At 41.6% G+C, this 23966-nt stretch overlaps 1 protein-coding gene across 4 annotated transcripts in view; it reads right to left on the minus strand.

The window, feature by feature from the left end:
• Positions 1 to 23966, minus strand: part of LOC105354303 (neural-cadherin) — a 130895-nt gene that overhangs the window by 61181 nt on the left and 45748 nt on the right. For 3 of the 4 annotated variants that reach the window (XM_023956114.2, XM_078949424.1, XM_078949425.1), the window contains exons 3-6: positions 16268 to 16493; positions 13341 to 13545; positions 9828 to 9939; positions 4653 to 4902 (exon numbers count right to left, since the gene is read on the minus strand). In XM_023956114.2, the coding sequence (XP_023811882.1) occupies positions 4653 to 4902; positions 9828 to 9939; positions 13341 to 13545; positions 16268 to 16493 (793 nt within the window). Of the gene's footprint in view, positions 1 to 4652; positions 4903 to 9827; positions 9940 to 13121; positions 13260 to 13340; positions 13546 to 16267; positions 16494 to 23966 lie in introns of those variants that run through there. The other variant, XM_078949426.1, reaches the window with a different exon arrangement.

Consider the following 23966-nt stretch of genomic DNA (forward strand, 5'->3'; position numbering starts at 1 on the left):
ATTTTCATGGACTGTCCTTCCATCACCCCCGTCAGTTTCGCCTCCCTACGTCTTATTCAGATTTGAACTGACAGGACACGGCGAGCAGCACAATCGATTCAGTGTGAACGACAGTCTTTTTATCGATGTTTTCTGTGTGCATCACAGTCCCCTTCCATGCATCATGTCCTCGCCATCGCTCCCAGAGTCGTAGCTTTAAGGAGCCACAGAATGACAGAGCGTCCAACACTCAGCCTGGAAGCCTGCAGCTCGTCTGGTGTTTGACTGCTGACAGGCTGCTCTGTTTATCTGCATATCTGGCTGCCCGTCTCCTGCCCGCTCGCCGTGTCTGTCTTGGTATTCTCCACTGACTTGTCCTGCGTCCGTGTATCAGCATGTTGTTTTTCTCCCCCCACCCCGCCCACACATTCACCTCTCTGCCCACCTGTTCGTCTGGCTCTGTGACCGTCCAACCGCCGGGACTGACACCGGCCTGAGAAGAGGAGCGCGTCACGCCGGTCCACATCATTATTCTATGAAGGACGCTAAAATTGGCTGACAGGACAAGAAGATTACCCGCCCTGGGAAATAAACGCAGATGAGCCACAGTGACAGACGCGGCCCACCCACTCATACAGCTTTGTCAGAAAGCCGTACGGCGACACGCTGGATTGCATCCAAATGCCATTTGACTGTGCACCTTCAGAACAGGCTAAATATGAATCCCACACAGTTGTTTAAATGCTACAATCCACAATAATATTCATGTGTGATTAATGTGTGAAAAGTGGGGGCTCAACTGTCACGGGGCCAGACGGCTGCGATTGAAATACCACGCAAACATAATGCCTTTATCTCAGCGGCTCCCAATTTACATCCCTGCAAGCCGGCCGCACTATTTATGACGAGACGGCCGGCATCAGACATTACTGCAATGAATAGCCTGAAGGAGGGCGCGTCTGAAATGAATGATGAACCGCGCCGTCCCTCTGTGACGCACGAGTCTTGTCTGCTCAAAAGGCTCTCATGTAATCAGGCGGGACCTGCTGGCGGATCAGGATCGGAGGGAACCGAGCATCAGTTGGACTCATCATTGTTTCCTGATTCACCGATCTTTCAGCTTCATTCAGCCATTGAAACATACAGACCAACCAGAACACAGGCTGGTTTCTGGGGCTCATTCGATGTTTACAGCACTTTACAGACTCGGTTCTTTTGGGTCAGATGATTCCAACCTGCAAACACATTGTTGCTTATTAGTGCTGGTTAGAGTAATCACTGCTGAATAGTGGAACTTTAGCTCCAGTGTTTACTTTTTTTGACTACTGTGACTCTTGATCTTGGGTAATCCATGTTGGGATGTATTTCTGGGTTTCTTTTCGGAGAAAGACTACTTTTTGGGTAATGCTAGCATCAGTTTAATCAGTTTGCCTTTTATTCTGAGTTAAAATAACTCAGAAATATTAGTAAGGACTTATCTGCCTGCAACACTTCTTTCTGTGATGCCTCACAAACCTGAGCGGTCGATTCAGTTCTGGACAAGACTTAGCGGAGAGATTCTGTCCAAGAAACCTTCAAAATAGAATCATGGAGAAGGGTTCTGAGTTGCTGACTTCACAAGGAGCCCCGCTGCAGCTCTTACCAGTTATTGATCAGTGACAGTTTGACGTGGTTTCCATTGATCCCTCAAATCTTTAAAGAATGAAGGTCATGATATTCCTTCACAGACCACTAACTGTCAACACTTCTAGGGTCTCATTTCACCAAACCTGAAAACAGTCTGTATTTGGATCTAAAGAAACTATTGTGTTGCAGATCTACAATAACACAATAGCACAAAATGAGGAATGAGCACTGCAGTGGTGAGGCTGAAAGTGTCAGATTAAAAAAAAAATTCATTACATGAATCAGTCTTCAATGAAGCTGTACATCCACCAAGTTAGAACTGTGTTTTCCTTTGTCTTTGCTTTGTCTGAGGCAAAACAGCCAGTCGGATTTAAAGGTTTTTGCTGCTTTAGTTGCAGTTTCTCCATATTTATTAAACCATTTATTGAGTCAATAAAACCAAATTTCTTGGTTTTTGCCTATTTTGGGTTATAAACTTTGGGTGAAGTTTTATGTCTTTCTTCTTATCCCAGTGAGGAAAAGCTGTCATAACCAAATACTAATGGAGGTTTGTCACAAATGAGGAAATGTTTTTGGTGGCATTACGCCGAAGCTGCAGCTACTTTGGTTAACAGTTATCCTCTGCAGCACAAATGGACCTGGATTCTCAGTTTCCTGCCAGATCCTTAGTTCTTCTTTCTTAGTTAAACGTTTTTTCTGCACTTTGTTTTTCTTTTACGCCAAATTTTTTTTGCTGCTTCATTACAAACTATTTATATTTCAGACTGCTTACTGTTTACCAAAGTTCCACATTAGTTTTGTTCCTCACACGGAACACAGTGAGGGCTAAACATCCCGTCTGTTTGTTATTAATGTGCATGAAAGGGGTGGGGGGGTGGGGGATTGGTGGGCTCCAGCTCTTTAGTATAATTATCATTATCTGTATTATACACAGTACTGAGTCACAGACATTTCACCCAATAATCTAAGTTATTGTTAGTATTTAAAACCGGTAAAAGTTTTGCTGGTAATTCAATAAATTTCCTTTAAAAAAGCAAAAAGCTGATTTTCATTTTACTTCCTTTATCTTTCTGTGCTTCTTCCTGGTTTCATCCTTTAACATTGCTCAGAAGAAGTTTATCAAGAACAAATGCTGCAAATAATGCATTTTTACAAAAACAAAACTATTTTAATATTCCCAGATATCAGAATCAGTGAAAGACCTGATTAAATCCCGGGAATGTTTGACATTCAGACACACAGAGGGAGAGCAGCAACTTTATGGATTCATCTGTCCAAATGTATTTAAGGGCCTGACATGAAATCAGATGCTGAATGTGACTGAACTTAAACCCTTCACTTCAGTTAACCTGTAATGACCTGCTGCAACTCGTGTGGTTTCACCTTCAGAGAAAGGAGCAACAATTTCACACAATGCTGCATCTTTTGGTGGATGAAACCAACTGGAGCGCTGGGCTTTAGTTGACTTTACACTAGATGCAAATTTAATAAAAAAGATGATTGTATCTTTGTGCAAAATATGATTCAAGGTGATCCACAAATGCCACTGCAGTAAATCTAGACTTGCAAAATCATACCCAGATCTGATGTACCAGTGTGATTGATGCTCACAAACTCCTGGTAAATTGGTTGTTCCCAAATCTTGGGGCGACTGTGGTGCAGCGGCAGGGCGATCAACCTCTGGTCGGAAGATTTCCACCTCTGGTGGTCGGTTGGCGCCAGTGTTCGGCGGCGGAGCCGCCATCAGTGTGTGTGATGGGTTAAAGGGACGGTGAGTGTAAAGCGCTTTGGGCCTTCGATGAGGGTAGAAAAGCGCCGTGCACCATTTACCATTTGAAGAGTTCTTTTAGACTTGGGGGCAATTTCAAGCAAACTCGGATTCAAGAGTGACCATACATAAAAAATATTTGGTATTTTAGACACAAAAGTAAAGATGCTAGTCAAGCAAATAATTTTAATTTCTAGGGCTGTCATACAATTATTTCTTAAGCAATTGATTATAACCTGTAATTGATAAATCTATTTTAAATCTAACCTAATTTTTGCTGTGAAAAATCTCATTTTGAGGTAGTTTCATTTAAATTCCAGACATTTTGGTGCAGTAAAAGATCAAAATACAACTAAAAAAGTGACTTGATAAAGTTTATTATAACAGACTTCCACCCTTTACTTTTACATCACCAAGCTGTATAAATCATCTGTATTGAATTAATCACCAGATCAGTCATGTTTTAAACAATGATGGATGTTCCAAGTCTGGAAGAGGCCCAATCCACCCCCCCGATGCTCAAAAGAACCATTTTATAAATGATGGAACCCCTTATGCAATTTTAAGCACTACTAAAATCATCACATTCATTTTAAAAGGGACAAAAAACCCAAATGTACTAGTTCTTTTTTTAAATTATGACTGTTTCTTCTTACATGGGACTATTATGTTGTATCCTATAAGCTTAAGGGGGATGTAAACATGTTTATGTATGGAAGAAACAAAGTCATCCCAAACATGAAAAATGGGTCACAGTGCCCCCCTGCTTGACATTAATGGGGTTTGTATTGGGGGGGGGTAAAGCTCACCGCTCCCCCAGGGGAGGGGCCAAAGGTGGAGAATGACTTTCACACAATGCTCAACAAGTCGAGTTACAAAATTACTGACAGGTATTATTACGTTTATGCGTGATTTCTTGGATTCAATATTTTGTCCATTTCTAATCTTATTTAATACATTTATGTAGCATCTCCCTGAATTCTTGTTTTAAATCTGTCCAAAAGCACAACCGCTGGGTTTGACTGAAGAAACGTCTTTTGAAAACTTAGTTCAACACGTTGACACTGAAGATTTAACTTTAGCTTTACTATCCTAACGTGTTGCATAACGGAGCAAAGCTATTGTGTATCAGCAGATTGACGTTGGTCGTGTAAATGCTCAAAGGTACGGTATCTTGGCATCGCCAGCGACATGTCGGGTGTTAAAGGCTCACCCAACATAAAGGAGAACAGACAGGAGGCGGTTTCTTCCCAAAGAGTCATTAAAGACGGTCACTCACACAGGCTGGGAGAATTCAGGCGCCTCATCGTTGACGTTCGCGATCCTCACGCGGACCGTTGCCGTTCCTGAGTGTGGCTCATCGCCGCCGTCCACCGCCATCACCACAAACTCATAGAGATGGTTGGGCCTCTCGAAGTCCAGCCGCCTCGCAGGGAAAATGGTCCCGTGGGGGGAGATGCTGAAATCCGGGCTCAGGGTGTAATAAGTGAGCTCAGCGTTGAACCCCGAGTCACAGTCTGTGGCTAAAACTGTCAACAGGAGAACACAAGGATCATCAATTAGGGGTTAATCCAACAGAGCCCATGAGATGGCATCAGCGGATGAATCTGTTGACATCTGTGGAGATCATTATGTCTTTATGGCTTTGCTAAACATGTCATAAATCATAAGCTTAGACAGCTGCAATTATCCGAAGACAAACTGGGCCCCGCCAAAAGAATTACCACTATTAACAAAGAGGAGCATAAAAACAAGAAAGAATGAACACAGAGCGTTTATGGGAACCATCACACTACGAGGTAATAATACTTATTTGTAGTGGGACTACAGTTAAAATCATTGCAGACTTGACTTAAGCTCAGTTTCATGAGCCCCCCCTCCGGCTGGAATCCACAACCAATTTCTCTGATGTGTGTGTTTGCCGCACGTCAAGCGTCGTCACTGGCAGCCGCTGCACGCAAATCTCTCCATTTTCCTCCATCGCAGCCTCTTCTAAAACGGTTTGTGATCAGTAATACACTCGACGCAGCTTTCATTTAGCCCCTAAAACGCAGTGTCACTTACACGGAGATCCAGGAACTGAAATTTAAGCGTCAATGTGACAAGTTCTGCTCCGTTTTCATCTCATTTGCTGTCAACCTGGGTGAGTCTTTGTCTTCACTTGGTGAAGGCATGCTGACAGCAGAAGAGGCTTTCTTCTTCCTCCGTGCCTCAAAAGATGTTAACAATTCATTAATTATCCCAGCAGTCCAGCAGTTCAGTCCATTACAGGCCTTTATGGCTTTCTGCCCATTAAAATAAAAGCTGAGGCCATTTTTAACTTAATGCTCATCTTTTTTCTCTGCTTCTGCTTTGTGGTGGTGGTGGTGGTGGTGCTCACATTGGGGGCCGTGAGATTCTGGAGGTGCTGCGGTTTTCTGAGCCTTCATTTTCTGGTCTCCTACGGAGCTCTTAAGCAAACACTTAACCCCGCCTGGCTCCCAGAGAGTGTTCATGAGTGAGAAGCACTGCACGAGAAAGTGCTCTGCGGAGGGGCGAATAAGAACCACAATAGAAGACTCTTCATGCATATTACATTTATCTGGAGGGCTTGAATCCAAAGTTTGTTCACATCTGCCTGGAAACAACGAAAGTTCATGCTTGGGTCAGAGAACCTGACAGGTCACGGACACTGTTCACGTGGTGGAGTGTGTCGTCTTCATGAAAGACCGACACTGAAAAGGTTTCAGTCAGTGTCTTCTAAGCTGTATTGATGCATTGCTCCCTAGGAGCTTTTATTTTCTCCACCAACAGTTTACATCGTGTCTGCACATCTTCCCAGAATTCAATTTTTCATTTTCTCCACCAAAATGGCCATTTAGGGCATTGACTGTATCTGAGAACTGGACCGAGTGTGACGTCATCCACAGAAAATGGTTTACCTTCAACTCCAACCAAATGAAGTCCGTTTAGTCGCCATTTTTTTATCACGATGGATTCCGCCATGTTGGAGCCAGTTAGCAGCGACTGCCCCAAGTTGGTTTATGTCACCGTTTCTATAGCAACCACTCTCCCCAATCAGGGGTGAGCCTGTTAGAAGGCCACACCCCTAAAGCAGGCTTAATGAAATCTGTCAAACATTTGGATCGTTGGATGTGGGGGGCAGTAGGTTCCACCCACTTTTATTGAGGTACCTGAGTGGTAGTTTACAACTTGAATAACATGAACTACAGAAAAAAATAGAATGAAGAACGTCTTAAAAGAAAGTATCAGAGCAAGAATGGTTATTTTGACCAACGGAATGACTGAGTATCTGCTTTTGGCGTTTTGGCTTTGTGGAGCCAGCAGGCACTTCCTGTTTGGAACGGCAGGGGGAGGTATCACTCAGTCCAGGTCTCAAAAACAGTCAGTGGTTTAGCAACAAACTGCATGGAACTTGTAAATCATCAGAGGCAGGAAATATCAACATAAACATTCAAATATTTGGTAGAGCTTAAAGACGCACTCTGATTAAAAATGTGTTTTGGGGATTTTCATTTTGTTCTTGTAGTGTCTTTCTGACAATGGAGGACATTCATTTAAAATTCAAGCTAAAATTTGCATCTCTGAGTATTTCTTTTTTCAAAATGCTTTGAATCAGGAGCAGATGACTGAATGCTGTTGGAAAAAGATCGTATCTGTGACGTAGAAAATACGCTGGGGGGGGGCACAAGCTCCCTGCTCCATTCTGATCATCCACTGTCAGACCAACAGATCCACGAACGTCTTTGTTTTCCTGGTCTGAGCTGGAATCTGGATCAGAACTGGACGGATGGACGGATCTGATGTTGCTGCCGTTTTTGTTGCGCCACCAATGTCAGGTTAGGGGTGGGAGGAGCTGTAAGCTAGTGGGAGAATGTAAACAGAGAGCTCTTAGCAACGGTGAGAGGAAAGATGGGCGGGGTTGCTACGCGCCAACTGTTCCGCCCACAACTCAGAGGGAAATTCTCATGAGCTCCTGTCGCTCTGCAGAAACTATGTCCTAGTAAACGACAGGTTTTTAGATTTTGGCTAAAACCAGCAAAATCATAATGAAAAGACCTCAGGGAAAGCTTTGAAAACAGATCAGAAGATGACCAGAGAGGGACTTTTAGAATCTCAAAAGTGATTTACCTTTGGAAGAGAATCATACCAGACAACATCTAGCAAACTCAATAAAATAAAAATTAAATTTGTGGTGAAGTGTTAAACCCTGTTCATCAGAGTCTCAGGTTGAAAACTGGAGAAACCTCAGCGCTTCAGCATTGAAACACCTGAATCTCTTGAGAGCAATCAGAGGTGCAGCGTCTTTCGGGGAGCAAAGTACCAGAGGCAAGTGTCAGAGTATCTTTTCATGGAGTACAGGCTCACACGCTCTAAAACAAATGTGCATTCAAATGGAAATTTTCTATATTTCCTTGAACACAATTCTGGCCTTAATTGGCCTTTCTTTTTTCTAAGTAGAGCAGAAACAACAGATTCAGCCTCATGATTTGAAAAAGTCATCCAGCGGCCTTGTGGCAAACCGACACGTGTCCAAAAACTGGACATGTGTCGGCATCAAGTCTGTTATTCTGTCTGGGAGACACTTGGGATCATTTGGTTTATATAAAGGTTATGTTCTTCAAAAATCCACATCACTCTATGCTGAGGAGCGGCTGCAGAGTGAGCAGCTCCCTCAGACAGAAGACGACGGATTCCCGGCTGCTCTCCCCACATCAGACTCCGTCTGCAGTTCAAACAGTTTGGCTCCGGAAGGATAATTCTCTGACGATGTGAGGTATTTAGCTCGATTGCCCTGTAGTGTGATCGCTGCTGCAACCTGCGATTATCAAGCAACGGGGGAGACACGCCTGCAACGACACGCTGATTAACACATCAGCGTTTCCGAGTGTGAAAGAGCACAAATGGAAGTCAGAGCAGCCTCACGCGCAGGTGGATTCTCCTGCCCCCACGCTAACCTCTCGTCATGAGGGAGGTGTCCTCCTCCGCCTCCTTTCACTGTTGCTTTCCTGACACACAAATTGCACTTTTGCAAAGCCTGGCTCGTTCTTTTGCTTCTCTTTCTATAAGTGAGTGCAGGTGGAGGCCCCTGAAGATGTCTGGGGCTTCCTCGGCTCGTCTGCAAGGCAAATGCGATTCACTGGAAGTCCTTCATCTTTGCAGCAGATGCAACGAGCGATAACAAGTTACGTAAACAGACAAGAGGGAGACGGCAGAGTCATGTGTAACAAGAGGAGCTGCTAATTGGCAACATGGATGAAAGTGTGGGGCACGACAGCTCAGGCAGAACCGATCCGAAGCAGCAACTGCTTCTTCATCAGCGACCATCAGTGAACATTTCCAAGTAGAACAGTTCATGAAGACTGAGATGAAACACTTGACTGTTTATTTACTTCTGCAAAGTTATCTGTTAAATCATTAAAAATCAAAAATGTTTCACATCATTTACATGATGCAGCTACATATTCTACTGTTTTGTCTTTATCAAAACTTATGTAAGTTAACTGTTGGAGATACTGACAGCTTCAGAACATTCTGAAAAGTTTCCACCTGCAAACAGGAGCAGACAGCGAGGAGCTGCAGGAGAAATCTGCAGCAGGAGCAGACAGCCAGAAGCTTCAGGAGAAATCTGCAGCAGGAGCAGACAGCGAGGAGCTGCAGGAGAAATCTGCAGCAGGAGCAGACAGCCAGAAGCTGCAGGGGAAATCTGCTGATGCATCCTAAGCAGCTCTGTGGGACCTGAAGTCACTTGAAGTTGGACTATAGAATGAAGGAGGTCATCTGACATTTTCCATGCGTGACCTTCAGATCCTATTCTAGCAGAAACTTTAAGCGTAAACGCGTCATGGTTTAGAATTTAGAGGCCTTTTTTTGGTCATATTTATGAAGATTTGTCTTCTCACTGACAACTTTCAGTCTTTTTCTTTTAGCCTGCAAAATGTGCCGATTTTATCTAACAATTATAAAGTCTGCAATAAAACAGCTGAGCCCTTTAAAATGTTAACTTTTAAGCATTTGTATTTCACCTAAAGAGTAAAAGAGTGATTTTTGTCATTTTTTTATCTTCTTTGCTTTTTTTCTCTTTGGCTTTTTCTTGGGTCAGAAAAGCAGATTATTATTTAAATTTGCTTTACAAAAAACATTTTTCCCCTAAAAACGACATTTTCTATGAGGTTGACCAACGTTGTTATTGTGTGCTTTGTTACGTGTCTCATGCCATGATTGATTACAAATAAAAACCATCAGTCATGCGGAACATAAGGATCAAAAATTCAATAAATACATCCAAGTAGCTGTTAGTTAATTTTTTCAGAGGAAGGAGAACAAAAAGGAGAATCGATGAAGGTGAAAGGTGATTTACGCCAGCTACTCTTTGACTCACAAAAACCCTCCCTACTCAATTAAAAAAACACAAAACAAATGAAAATTAAAAATGGGGTCGGAGGAGACTTACCCTGCAGCAGGGATGTTGCCGTGGTTACTGTCTCGGGGACTCCATCCACGCTGTAGATGGACTGGAAAAACTCCGGGAGACAATCGTTCTCATCCGTTATGAACACCTGAACCTGATTACAGCCAGCATGCAGGACCCAGTGGAGAAACAGGAAAAGAGCACACATTTAGAAGAAAAACACATCTCTATTTATTTGAGACATTCAAATGATCTGCAGGGATGGAAGTCCGGAGTTTTAAAAATAGCAGTGTGTGTGTTTTAGGACAAAAGTCCTTAGCTGTCCTCCATCCTACAAGCTCCCTGTCACCACAGAGTGTAAAGTGTGAAGTGACAGCTGAGTAATAATCCTGAAATAGCCAGGATAGGTTTTCCTCGCCTCCATCTCCTGTTTTTCGGCCGGCTGGATGTGAAACTGCAGCTGGGTAATTGGGAAACATTTTTTAAATTAACAATTCACTCAAAATTGAATGTATAACTAGTTTTAACCAAGAATACATATTTGTACATAAAGACTTAGGAATTGGAGGTTGGTGCCCGAGAGCACACTTGAGATTCTGCTGCTCTGTTAAAGCTCAGCTTAGTCTTCATCTCTGCAGCGTACTTATGTGAAAAACCCCTCTGCACAGCAATGAAAGAGCGAAAGGAAAAAACGCAGAGAACAAAATCTGAACGCCCACTGCTCGACTTGATAACAATTCAAAGGCAGTCAGCCATGGTGACAAACTCCTCCTCTGAGGTTATCACCGAGCACCGGAAAGTCAACAGGTCCGCCGCCAATCTTCACAGCCAAAGCAGCGCCGGCCGCGTTCCGTCCCTCCCCAGGAGAAGAAATGCTAAAAGCCTTTGATAAAAAAACTCCAACGCGGAGGGAAAAATATAAAATCAACTTCGGAAAACAAAACAGGAGCAAAGAAAACAGACATTTCAGAAATCTATGAGGCAGATAAAACAAAAACAAACAGATTTTAGAAAGAATGATGAAACAATTGTAGTCTATTGTAGTCTTTTTTTAAGTCCATTTACCTGAGGGAGAACATCTTTGTCATGCAGGTGTGTTTGATTATTCTGGAATATCATCAGAAATGCTGATTTACTTCAGTAATTCTTTCAAAGGGGTCAGTTATGTTGCCAGAGGAGTGAATGGAAGAAAGATGGGAGAACTTTGAGCCTTGATAAGACACAGAGACAGACAGGAGTTGGGAGGAGACTGAAGTCAGAGGTTTGTAGGACATCCAGGAGCTTCAATCGTCCAGCTCTTTCAAAGCAAAGCTTTCAGGAGGAAGATGGAAGTCTGTCCATTTCATCAGGTCCAGGTCAGTGCGGAAGCTTCCTTAGGCTCTGGTCCGCTTTATGGAGATGCTGCTTCCCACAAAAGTACCAAGTTCTGGTTTAAGGGTCATGGCGCGACTAAGTGGGTCACCTGACCTGAAACACCATTGAGAGTGTCCCACAACGCGATGGGGAAAATGTGAGGCACAGAAGCCATTAGTACAGAAGACATGACAGATGCTTTGGAAGCTTCCATCAAAGTTCCTGGAGGAAGTTCAGAGAAATCCAATCAAGGAAAAACAGAGTTGGGGACAGCGAGGAAAAAATGTCCCAAGGAGCAAAAGAAGATCTGGACATGCTTCTCATATGATGGACGGGAGTGGAGCCACTGTTACGGGTAAAACGTCGTTTGGAGGAAAGCCTTTCTGGAATCCACACATTCCTTATTTTCTTCACGTGATGGAATTCTTTTTGTCCCATTTGATTATTGTTGTTCAAATATTCCCAAATAAACTGTTATGTCATGTTTAGGGTGTGAGAGCTGATGACAGGACAGCAAAAAAGAAACATTATTAACAATGTTTTTAACAGTTAAAGTTATGAAAATTGTCAAAATACTGCAGATAAATTCAGTTTTTGCTTTTGAGCTAATGGTTCTGATTCTTACAATAATTTAAGTGAAGACTTTTTACAAAGAGATTTTTATAATGAATATATATGTATTTTTAAAAAAAGTCTTTTTTGTCTGTTTTCATTACCAAACAACTTAATTTTAGATCTATTTTACATAAAGGTTAAGAGCATCATATACTTTACTTTACCTAATTGACATGTTCTACATGTTGGTTTACTCCAAGTTCAATAAACTACAAATTGATGATGTTTAGTCGGCCATAAGCAACAGGACACAGTTAAGACCGAGCTCTGCACAGCCCACTGCTGTGAAGAGTCTGGACGTGTAGCGGAATGACGGCCGACACCCTCATCATCATCATCATCATCATCATCATCATCATCATCATCATCATCATCATCATCATCTGCACTCCCACACACTCCCAAATACTAAACTAAAACTGTTAGAAACGTTTGAGACGATTTTCTTCACCAGAAATAAAAAAAACGAAAAAACAAAATTCATCAGTTGAGTGAAATCAATATTCATAACATCCATGTTTGAATTGAATTTCTAAAATATATCTTTACTTTACTAATATAACCAATTTTTGATTGTATTCCTTTATTTTAGGCATTAAAATAAAACAATAAATAAAAGATTGTTTATATGTAATTTATATATTCAATAATAAAGAATAATAATCTTTTTTTGAGAAAACATGTCTTAATGACTACATTTGTTTTTCTTAAAATGAGAATCCTAGGTGAGTCCATTTTTCTGACCTTTTTGGCAGATTTCTTTTGCTTATTTAAAGAAAATGTTTCTAATTTTAAGAATTTCTGGACGGATCATTTTGTAGTGTGTAGACACACTAAATGAACATTTCAATGATCTCCAGTCAGTTGGAAGTTTGTTCTTAAGACTTCAGTCTCCTCCATCCAGAGGTTTCCTGATGTTCAGTCCTGTTTCTATACCAAGACCAGCTGAAGGAGCAGATATTGCAGAGGCCACCTGCCTGGAAGGTGAAGCCAGAAGGATCCTGTTGTCCATGATGATTGTGGTGGTGCAGACTTTTAGTCGTGGGTACAGTGAGAATGAATGAGGCTCATTAACAGCTTGGAAAGGTGCAGAGAAGAGGAGGCCTGACAGCTCACTTGACATGCATGACAGGACTTGGAGAGACATGCAGCAGCACTAATGTTTGCATAAACTACAGCTGGAAGATGCTAAATAGACCCAGATACTGTTTGTCCATAAACAGCTGAGTAAAACGTCGACAACATAAAGTATTGCTGGAAAAGCGAGCAATTAAAACGTCTTTCCCGAATGAGTCAGATTGTAAGAGCATCCATTCGTCCGAAGAACAATCCCATTTCAGAGTGACACATTTAATGAAGGAAACATACCTCCTGAAATGTCAGCCGAGGCACACCTGCATTTTTAACGCTGCATATCTGAGCGCATTTCCCCCTTTAATCCATCAAGATAAAGCTAAATGGTGTTTAATAGATGCAAAAATGAAAGAGCAAACAGGGCCTCTGCTTTCGTCTCCGGAGAGCAGCGTCTGAACTCTTACATGAATCAGGTTTACAGGCTGCACTGCATCACTGTCTAATTAAGCTCACCTCTGTGGCTGTGCTCAGGCTGTCAGGGTCCTCCCTGGCTCGCACCATCAGAAGGTAGCGCCTCTGGTCGCTCTCATAATCAAGCGTCCTGGTCAAACTTATCTCCCCTGTCTCCTGGCGGATGCTGAAAAGGCTGCTGGGATTGATCAGCAGGCTGTAGCTAATTTGCAGCTTCTGGAAGGAAATGGCTGACACCACCAGGAAGCTGCAGGACCAAGAGAGAGCGGTTAGAGAAATGGTCGAGACGGTCCTCGCCATTTCCTTTCTGTTGAGTTGCAATAAAATGTTTTTTTACTTCTATCAGTTCATCTGTGCGGCACGTAAATGCGAAATATCTGGAAGCTATAGGTATAACCCATAAAACAAAAAGAACTCTGTGAAAAAGAAATGCGGGAATGTCCTATATTTAACCATAATTCTACCATACTTCCAGTTTTGTAGTGAAATTTGAAAAAGAAAAATATTGATCCAACAATTACTCTTCAAAAAAAAAGACCATTTAAATCAAGTTGATTTTTCTGCATTCACAAAAGCACTATTTAAAAAATCAATAACATGAACATTCTATGGACATTGTGCGTAAATATGTCGGAAATGTTATTTTGCGCCTTTAAAAGTGGCAGTTATTTTTAAAGAGTGGAGGAGCATTTTATGTGGAGAATCATTTTTATGTTTGAATTCTGCAGAGTAAGAACTACAGTAAAATGGAGAAGTCCTTCAGTTTATGGAACAAACGTCAAAATTGTTTAGATAAAAATGCTGTAAAAAAATAAGGTCACTGTTAAAATGTCAAACAGTTAGTCAACACTTGTGAAATTGAATAATGCCTTAGTGAACATAATAGTCTATGTGTGTTAATGTTAATGTGTATTTAAATGCATTTATGTATATGAGTATGTATGTGTGAGTAAATATAAATATGTATTTGGGTTTAGTACTTTGTGTGTTTGTAGCATAATTTCTATTGGATGTTTAGTGTTGTTTCCATGTGAACTCTAGCTTGTTTTTTGTTGGAGGGACTCTGTTAACCATGATGCTTAAGTCTTTTTTGGTTAGTTTTGATTATTGTATAAAATTAGTATGTGACATTTTAACATCAAATAAACCTCAAACAAATAAAAAATGTTGCTTGCCGTGCTTTTTGAGTGCACTGGTTTGAATACATGACCACCAATGAACACAAGTTTTGAAAAATTAACGTCTGAAATCTTGTGTCTGCTTTCAGAAATGCCTAAATTATTTATTTGCAGATATTTGCAGATGTGCAATGATAAACACCAAACTTGTTCTTGTCAAAACGAGTCAGCAAATCAGCACAATGTGATGCTTTCATGGCACGGTCTCATTTGTTAGAGATTCCATGTTTACATGTGCGTGTTTTAGTGTCATTTTCTGATAAACTAGACTCCCCTGCATGATCCAATCGAACTTATGTTTGCTAAATGTTCTTGTTTTGTGTCAAAGAAAATCCTGGCTCTGAAGAGGCCGAGGATGTCGTATTTAGTTCAGTTTTTCCTGCAACCGCAACTCCATTCTGCAGAAATTGTTGTGTTGTTGCATTTTTCGTTGTGCAGGTCAGCGTTGCACACACGACCTCCTCTGATCACACAAAGATTTCAAATGTTGTTATTGGACATTGAAGATATGGCAGCAGGTTTTAAGTTGTTTAAACTTCTCTTTACATTTTAAAAAGCTTTTCTCAAATCAACACAGAAAGAATTGTGTGTCTGTTAAAGAGCCAAGATCTAGAATATGGAAATTGTTATGAACATGAGTCCAAATCCTTTTCAACTCTTCTTGAAACTCAAATTGCTGAACATTTGTTTCCATTTTCAGGATGTTATGTTAAAGTTTAGACTGACGTCCATTGTCATTATTTGGGAAAAAGATGTGGATACATTTTTTTGGAATAAGAGCAAGTTCTAGTTTTTTAAAGGATTTATTGAGATGGATCAACAGATTCTCATTTTGTTCTAAAATGAGTCGTTACTGCACTAGTTTATGTCACTGTGATTAAAATGAACTACAATACGGGTCATAAAAGCTCCTAAAATAAGTGATTGGAACTACCAAACAGACTTATTATGGGCTGTATTGTATTCATTTTAAAGTAATTCTAACAGTTATTTTTTTAGCTTATTTTCTGTTTTTTGAATGCTTCTATTTGATATCTTTGATATCCCAGTTAAAGCGACTTGCTGCATCATTTCACTTTTTTCCAGTGATTTTCTTCTTAATTTGAGCATTTCTTTCCCATTTTTAGGTTTCCTCTTTTTGCAGCGCAGCACATAAAGAAACTTGTTTTGCATGATTCTGATGAAAGATGCATGAAGTTTCCTGGAAAAGATGTCGCAGGGTGTGCTGCTCTGAAACCTCTATCCACTATTTAGCATCCCTGCTGCAATCACAGAAGTGCTGCTAGTGGAACAGATTCCATCACACATCCGGTTGTCGGACCTGCGATCCTTTCTGTCTTTGCTCCAGAGTGTATCTTTGCAAGAACGATTGGAATAATTGGTTTGTCAGACCTCAACACACATTTAATCTGTTTTACGAGACAGTCCAGCCCAGGTCCCTTCAAGCAGAGAAATTAATAATGCTTTTAGATAGTATCAAAATTCTGTTTTTTGCACAGCAAAGCTCTAATGGCATCTCTGAATTAAGATCCAGTGCGATGTCTGTAAATCTTTGCTAATGTAATCCCCTTGCATGTGCAATTTTATCTCCAGAGCAAAGCATGATGGTCCATGATTAAGTGATGTCATTTTGTGTTCAATCTAGCATGTGTAGCAGGAATCCAAATCAAAGTGCACACAGACCTAGGTGGCTGCAGCCTCCCGACATTTGTTGATGTGTTTGTGAATTCTGCCTCCATCCCCTCCGCCCCCTCGTGTGTGACAGCGTATGCTAACGTATGCAGCACTCACGGCTGTCCTTCCGGCGTGTTCTCTGGTATGGAGATGGAGTAGCTGCTGTTGGTGAACTGCGGTGGCCTGGCCCCCGCCACCACGGAGAGCATAGCAGGCTCACTGTGGCTCCCCATGCCGTCCAGGGCCACCACGCTCAACAAGTACTCTCTGTCCTTCTGAAACAGCAGCCCGGTGGTCAGCACCCGGCCCGTCTTCTTGTCGACAGCGAAGCAGCCGTCACCCCCTGCAGAAAAACACATTTCTCTTCTTTACGCCTCCGACAAAGAACACGCGAGGACTGAAACGGACGTGTCAAAGGGCCGTTCACATCCCTGAGCAGGTAACACAAAACCAATAAATAGATGAAACAGAACCATACACTACTGAGAGTTAAAGAATATTTAAATGAATTCATTTTATGTTCAGAAATGACAGTGGCGAGAGGAGCCATGTTGTTGGTTTAGAGGCAGGAGGCAGAGCTGGAGGCAGCAGAGATGAAGATGCTGAGGTTCTCTGTGGGACCAGGATGGACCAGGACTGAATCCATCAGAGGATCGGATCACAGTAGATTTTCTGGACATCCATGCAGGGAAGCAGATGGAAACGGTGATGATAAAGGTGAGAGGATGCTGAGAATGGAGCTCAAAGGGAAAGAGGTCCGGAGGGAGTCCAAAGAGGAGGTTCATGGATGTAGAGAAGGAGGACATGAGGCAGAGGATTCACTGTAGCGCCCCCTAAGGTGGGGGGAGCATCCTAAAGACAAAGAATGGGATCAATTTAACAGTAACTTTAAATAATAAAAGGAGATTTTTGTATATGTTCAGTTTCTTTGCCATAACTTCACCAAACAGGACAATTTATGTGAGAAATAGTGAACTTTTTTCAGAAAATCCTTCTTTTAGGTTTCTTTCAGTCATTTTTTTTCATCAAAAGACTGCAAAGTTGTTTAAAAAATAAATGGAAGATTCTGAATCTTTCAAAGACTCAAAGAACAGAAATCCAATCGGATCAGTTCTTCTCCGTGTCTGTTCCCCCACCACTCTACAGTGAAGCTGCAGGTCCAGACAGCCTCAAAGGGGCTAAAGCTCCAAACTGCCACTAATCTGGGACTGGACCTCAACCCGAGTCCATACTTGGCTCCAGGGTTTTGAGGAAGGTTCTGTTTTTGTTCTGTAGTCATAAACCTTCATCCATCCGTCTGCAGTGAAGATGGAACCACTGTCCTGACGTTATACAAGTCCAGGACAGACAGGTGACACCACCTGCTGTTGTTTTTCACGTTATGTTATTAGAGTTATAGGAAAACGCACAATAATATATGTTTTAGCATAGTTAGAAATTAAATATGCCAGTGCATATATGCATCTGTTGTCCTAAAGCAAGTAAAAAAAACAAAAGAAACCACAAACATTGCAAACAAAGAGAGGCCTATAGCTCATGCAACGTACAACATCACTGAGTAGAGAACATTTACATTAGAAAACAAAAAAGTAAATCTCTGGAATGGATGCACCTGAAGGATCATCCCAAGCAAACTCCTTTAAATCCACTATAATTTTCCCAGTTTTTGATGTGATCAGGTAGTCTGCTCCAAAATTTGGAACCTCTGATGAACTCCACCACTTCATTAAATGTAAACCTGCATCTTTGTACTTCCCAGTCTCCTCTAACCCTAACACTCTGGTGCCAATCCCTACATCGTTTTCCTTTTGTATAAAATGTGTTAAATATGGGGGAGCAGGCCTTTTAAAACGTTATTAAAACTATTATTTTCAAAATCCAATGTTATATTTACTCAAAATGTTACAATAGTAATACCGCAAAGGCTAGTTATTGAGGACTTTCTTTTTTTTCTTTTTTATAGTGGCTTTAAAATGGTTTCAGAATGGTTTAACCCTAACCTTAACAGCACAACAATTTGTTTCATGTAGTGAGACAACAAGTTCAAAATACAATAATAAAATGCACAAATATATATATATATATATATATATATATATATATATATATATACCACTGTCATGGAGCCAGACACTGACTGGCTCCATGACTCTTGATAAAATTGTAGCAGCTTTATCCTTTAATGAACATAAAGAATTGTGTCACCTGCACGTAACGGTATTTTACATGTGGAAATATATTTGACACGTCATTTACATACAGGCTAAAAAGGAGAGGCCCCAATATTGAGACTTGGGGAACTCCCACAGAAACAAGCAAAAGATGATTCTGAATCTCCTCTTTTGCCGCCTGTGCCCTGTCCATGAAATATGGTCTGATCCAACAAACAGCACTTTCTGAGAAATTAAAGTGAGTACGTTTGGCAAGAATGTCATGATTTTTATTTCTGTCGATGGCCTTGTCCAGAGTCCATCCTAATCCTTCAACCTAAAAAGGGCAATAACTCAGAACTGGGTGAATTTAACTGTTTTTTTTATTTCAGAGAGTAGCTGGATGGTCCTGACAGGAGGAGGCCACCAAGGAGCAGTTCTAGAAGGAAACTGGGAATTTAAGAGGAAGTAAGCAGTTGTCCAGAGAAGAATGGGATGACTGACGCTCACTCTCCATTACAGTCCAGTAAACAGTGATCCAGAGATTGAAAAGTTCTCTATCTGAGGGTTAAAAGAGGGGAAAATCCTCAGAAAGATTCAGAAACCCCAAATCTAATGAACATCCAAATCTAGTAATCCAGATTTTAAAATCTGATGGTTTTAATGAGCTTAATCACCAGAGCAGCAGGTGTGGATAAAGGTGAAGCAGAATCCTGACTCTAACTGCCCTGAGGTTGGGATGGAGAAGATGCTTTGTTCTGCCTACTTTCAAGAAACATCTCTCATACGGACAAACTAGTGATCCAGCAGTGATCCGGTTTGAGATTGAACACTCGTGCACCTCAGCAGCAGAGGAGCACCGGCAGAAACACTGAAGTCCTTCTCTCTCCACCTCCTTTTCAATGTGACCTATACAAAATTTTGATATAGGACAACCAGAATGAACCAAATTTTTATTGTGGTTCTGAGAGAGGAGGTGCAGCTGTTGGAGAAGTAAAGCTCCACGAACATCAGAAACCAGCCAGAGATGAGTGCAAAGGCTGCTCACTGAGAGGAGGGGAGCAGAATGTAATTCTGAAGAAAATCTCGAGTGTTTGCAGTTAGATGTTTGTGTTCCCCTGCAGGTCTGTGGTGGAGAGTTTTTTTTTTTTTTACCCATGTTGTGGAGCAAGAGAAGAAGCACGGATGTAAGCAAACTAAAAACCCAGATGATGAAGGTAGCCTCCGTGCTGAGGATGATTCAGGAGCCCCTACAGCTAATTGTTGCATAAGTTGTAAAAGACTCTTGAGGATGCAGCACGTCTTCGGCGAAGCATGGGGTTTAAATAATGGGATATCCGTCGGAGGACTCGTCATATTCGCTGCTACCAAACCCGTCCACGGGGTCAATCCTGCCTGCAGCAGGAACTCAACATGAGTGCTCTTTACTGTAATGAATATTGGCTCTCACTATTATCCCAATTTCATACTGAAGCTGTTTAATTTTCCTCTGGGGATAGATAAAGATTCACGGAATTGAACAAACTGTTTGATTTACAATTTTTTTCGTATCGCCTAAAAAGTAAGAGTCGACATTTTACCGCGGCTGCAAAACAAAATCCCTTTTTAAGAGAAATATTGTGTGCAGACACCAGCATTAAATGAAATTGAGTACAGGTGAACCCAAACCAAACGCCATTTATCTATTTTCTAAACCGGCTAGATTCCTGTTGGGGGGGGTCACAGGATGCTGGAGCCTGTCCTAGGGGGTAAAGTGGGGTTCAATCTGATTGGCTGGACATTGACTGGATCAGAGAATTGGAGTGAGTGAGTGTGACATCATCACCCATTGAAAATGGTTTACCTTTAGCTCCAATCATTTGGAGTCCTTTCAGTCGCCATTTTTCTTGCAATATGGATGATTTGCATGTTGGAGTCAGATGTCAACAGTTAGCAGTGGTTACTTCGAGTCTGTCTGAGGCAAGGTTTCTATGGCAACCACTCTTGCCAATCAGGAGTGAGCTTAATGGAAGGCCACATCCCTCCCACTTAAAAGCAGGTTACATGAAATCCATCAATCAAACATTTATGGGATTTTGGCTTCGTCCTGTTTGGAGCACCGGGGGGGTGGGGGTGGGGGGGGCGTCATTTAAGCTTTGTTTCCCCTGAGAAGTACTATCTGGTTTGGAAAGGTCCAGGCAATCCAGGTTAGCGTTTCCACTCCAAGTTGGGCCATCACGACACATACAGAGTGAAGCTAACAACAACAACAATGGAGGTCATCCAGCAGCTCGGTTTTTCTCCGCTTGGCTTTTGGTTTTTCGTGTCTCCAAAGCATTTAATGCTGTTTAAGAGAAGATTGTCGGTGGCAAAAAGGAAAACAGAGGCTTTCTTGGAGCTTTCTTTTGTGGCTTTCAACAGCATCTCTGCCCTAACCGGTCTGTTCCATTTTTCTATGGGCCTACAACCAATGGGGGCCCAAAAATGGTACGGTGCAGTCCGGCTTAATGGGTCCATTTTTATAACGGAAATGCTCAAAAATCTGGACTGGACCGTATCGTAATGTACCGCTCAGTGGAAGCGAGGCTCTAGTCCAGTTTTTGTACACACATATGGCCAAGGACACACAAAGACAGACAACCACACACGTACACATTCCCATTTAAGCGACAATCTAGATTCAGCGAGAAACCTATGAATAGATTGTAGAAAAAAGTTATTCTGTTAAACATCACCATATTTTATCTGGCATTAATTCTAAAGCTGGCCAAAACAACTTTTACTTAATATACAAGCAAACGTTTAGTTCAGCGTCTTAATTCTGTCTTCCACTCAAATCACTTGTTGGCAAAACACGGAGACTCTTTCACCACCTAAACAAGAAGGTAGACGCTCAGTCATTACTTTTATGGTTGTTGTTCCATAGCTCAATAACATTTGTTCAACTCAGTTCGTACTAAAAAAAATGAAGCTTTGGTTTTTTAAATACTGAAAAAAATATGTTGTGAAACCAGACAACGTTACGTGTTGAGAACATTTATCTTTTCTTTTTTTTTTAACTTGTCCTGTCCAACAGCTGAGCAGACAGATAATATAATAAAATATTTCACTCTTTACCAAAAGAAAAGCTCCTTTGGTAAAAGCAACTTGTGTGTAAGACAAGTTCTGATAAATACATTAAATCTGTTTTATACAAGTTTATCCAAGCTGGTCAGAGAGGGATGCAGATTCCTTGAATAGAACAAGAACCTCCTGGATCTGCTCCACATAAAAGGTTTGATTTTGCTGGACTCCAGTTCAGTTCAGAAGCTTCCAAAAGGTCCCAAAAAGTTCCATCGATGTAGGATTGACCTGCAGTTTTCAGTCCCAGACTAAGAATGTCAAAAACTCATTTATCTCTTAAAACATGACAACAAAAACTTGAAATTGTAATTTTTTCTGCCTTTAAGGTCTGAAACATCTTTTTCTTTTTTTGAGGTTTCATCTGAAGGCCGATTGAACAGAAACTCATCAAAGCGGCTGGTTTCTGTGCACGAAAGTCTCTTTTGGTTGAATGGTGGACTGAGTGTCGCCAAGTGCCCGCTCAAAGGGAATGGCTGAGCTTTTTTCTCTTTGTGAATCGCCTTTAGATGACTTTGTGTTGTTATTTGGAGATGTTGAAAGAAAACTGAACAGAATTTGTTTCAGCCTCTCACACTGTTGTAAATACATGTGATTAACTAAACCTTCAGTTTACTGCTCAACCACACCTTTTACTCCATCAACTAACAGTCTTACCTGCTTCACCCGCTAACTGGTATTGTGAAAGTGATGAATAGTATCACTGAGTAATTAGCACTTAATGTGTAGAAATGTACTTTCTTTATGTTTTCGATAAAATGTTTGATGTAAAGCCTGAGGAGCCTGCTCTTTCTTTCTTTCTTGAGAGTGTCTTTGAAAATGCTCTTTACATGCACATTATAACATAAACTGATAAAATCACATTATTCATGCTGTCAGCAAACGTTAAAAGACCAAACAGACTTTGCAGTCATCTGTCTGCCCGGCCTCGGCTCTCAGGCCAAATCCCATCTGTTCTATGTGAAGGCGGAGACAATTCTAAATAGCTCGCGAGTTAAAGAGAAACAATATAATAGACATTAAAAGAAAATACTAATTTATTAAAACAGCTTGGCACTGATGGGTTTTGGGAACATTATTCAAACCAGCGCTTTGGTTGGAGGCTATTTTCTGATTCAGATTGACGGTCGCCTGATGAGCAGCGAGACAGTTTACGGCCCAGAATGAGGCGCCGTGTCAATGTTTATAGTGATGAAGCAATATGTGACACATTAAACACTGATTCATTCAAGTGTTTATTCCTTAGATCTGCATAAGTCGGAGGATCTGCAGCCGCCTGCAGACGGGAGAATAAACTCTATCTGACAAACTGGACGGATTATCTGGTGCTTTTCAAACCGCTGATTTATTCCTCTGAACAGGACGAAATGATCCGTTCCCTTGACTTCTAGATTACAGCAGTAAAACCATTTCTGGACGGTTGTGTTTACTTAGCTTTTTTGGTTTTTGTTCTTTGTGTTAAAAGGTCGCTCTGAAGAAAATTGTGCTTTTTTAACATGTTCTTGTGGCAGTTTTCTGATGATGGAGGACATTGATAAAGAAAAATATAGCATTTCTGGGTATCTCTTTAATCTGTAAATCGGGAGCAAATGACTGAATGCTGTTGGAAAAAGATCGTATCTGTGACATAGAAAATACGCTGGGAGGGGCACAAGCTCCCCGCTCCATTCTGATCATCCACTGTCAGACAAACAGATCCATGAACGTCTTTGTTTTCCAGGTCTGAGCTGGAATCTGCAGCTGAACTGGACGGCTGGATGGATATGATGTTGCTGCCGTTTTTGTTGCACCGCTAATGTTATGTTGGGGGTGGGGGGGGCTGTAGTACCGGAGGGAAATGAGCACAGGCTTACTCTGCAACACAACTCAGAAGTGAATTTCCAATGAACTCCTGTCGCTCTGCAGAAACTATGTCCTAGAAGAAAAAACACTGGTTCTTTGATTTTGCATAAAACAGCATCATCATGATTAAAATACCACTGGGAACGCTTTGAGAACAGATCAAAAGATGATCCAAGTGGGACTTTAAAATATCCATTCCAATGAAAGTGGAGCCAGTCACAGTTGGGCTCTTGAACTTTAATGTCGCGAAAGAGGAAGATCCTAACCCCTGGTTGGCTGAATGCCATGTGGATGGGCCTGCATTTGAACAGAAAAAGACCAAAAGGAGCTTGTTGTAAATGAGGTGCGGGGGTGACCTCTGCTCCACTGAGTGCTCAGCGATGACGGGGCACCAAACGCCCCATTTTCCTTGGATCCATTCACATGAGGTCCATGCCTGATGAGGAGTCTCTTGCTCTGCCATGTGACCTCCATGTGACCTCCATGTGACCTCCATGCCATGTTTCCATGTGACCTGCAGTGGCCTGAGGGGTGTGGCTAATGGGAGCTGAGTCAGCAGCAGCCAAACAACCAGTCTTTGCTGTGTTTCAGTAAACGTGCAGATGAGATGGGATTCTGGCAAATTAGATTCACTCCAGAGAGACGTGGACTCTAGATATTTGAGCTGCGCTTCATTCATCTCCTCCACTCGAAGTACAAAGCATGTCCCATCCGTCAATACTCTT

This window comes from Oryzias latipes, chromosome 6 (genome assembly GCF_053564925.1).
Source record: "Oryzias latipes strain Hd-rR chromosome 6, Olatipes_Hd-rR_3.1".
In the NCBI taxonomy this organism is placed as follows: Eukaryota; Metazoa; Chordata; class Actinopteri; order Beloniformes; family Adrianichthyidae; genus Oryzias; species Oryzias latipes.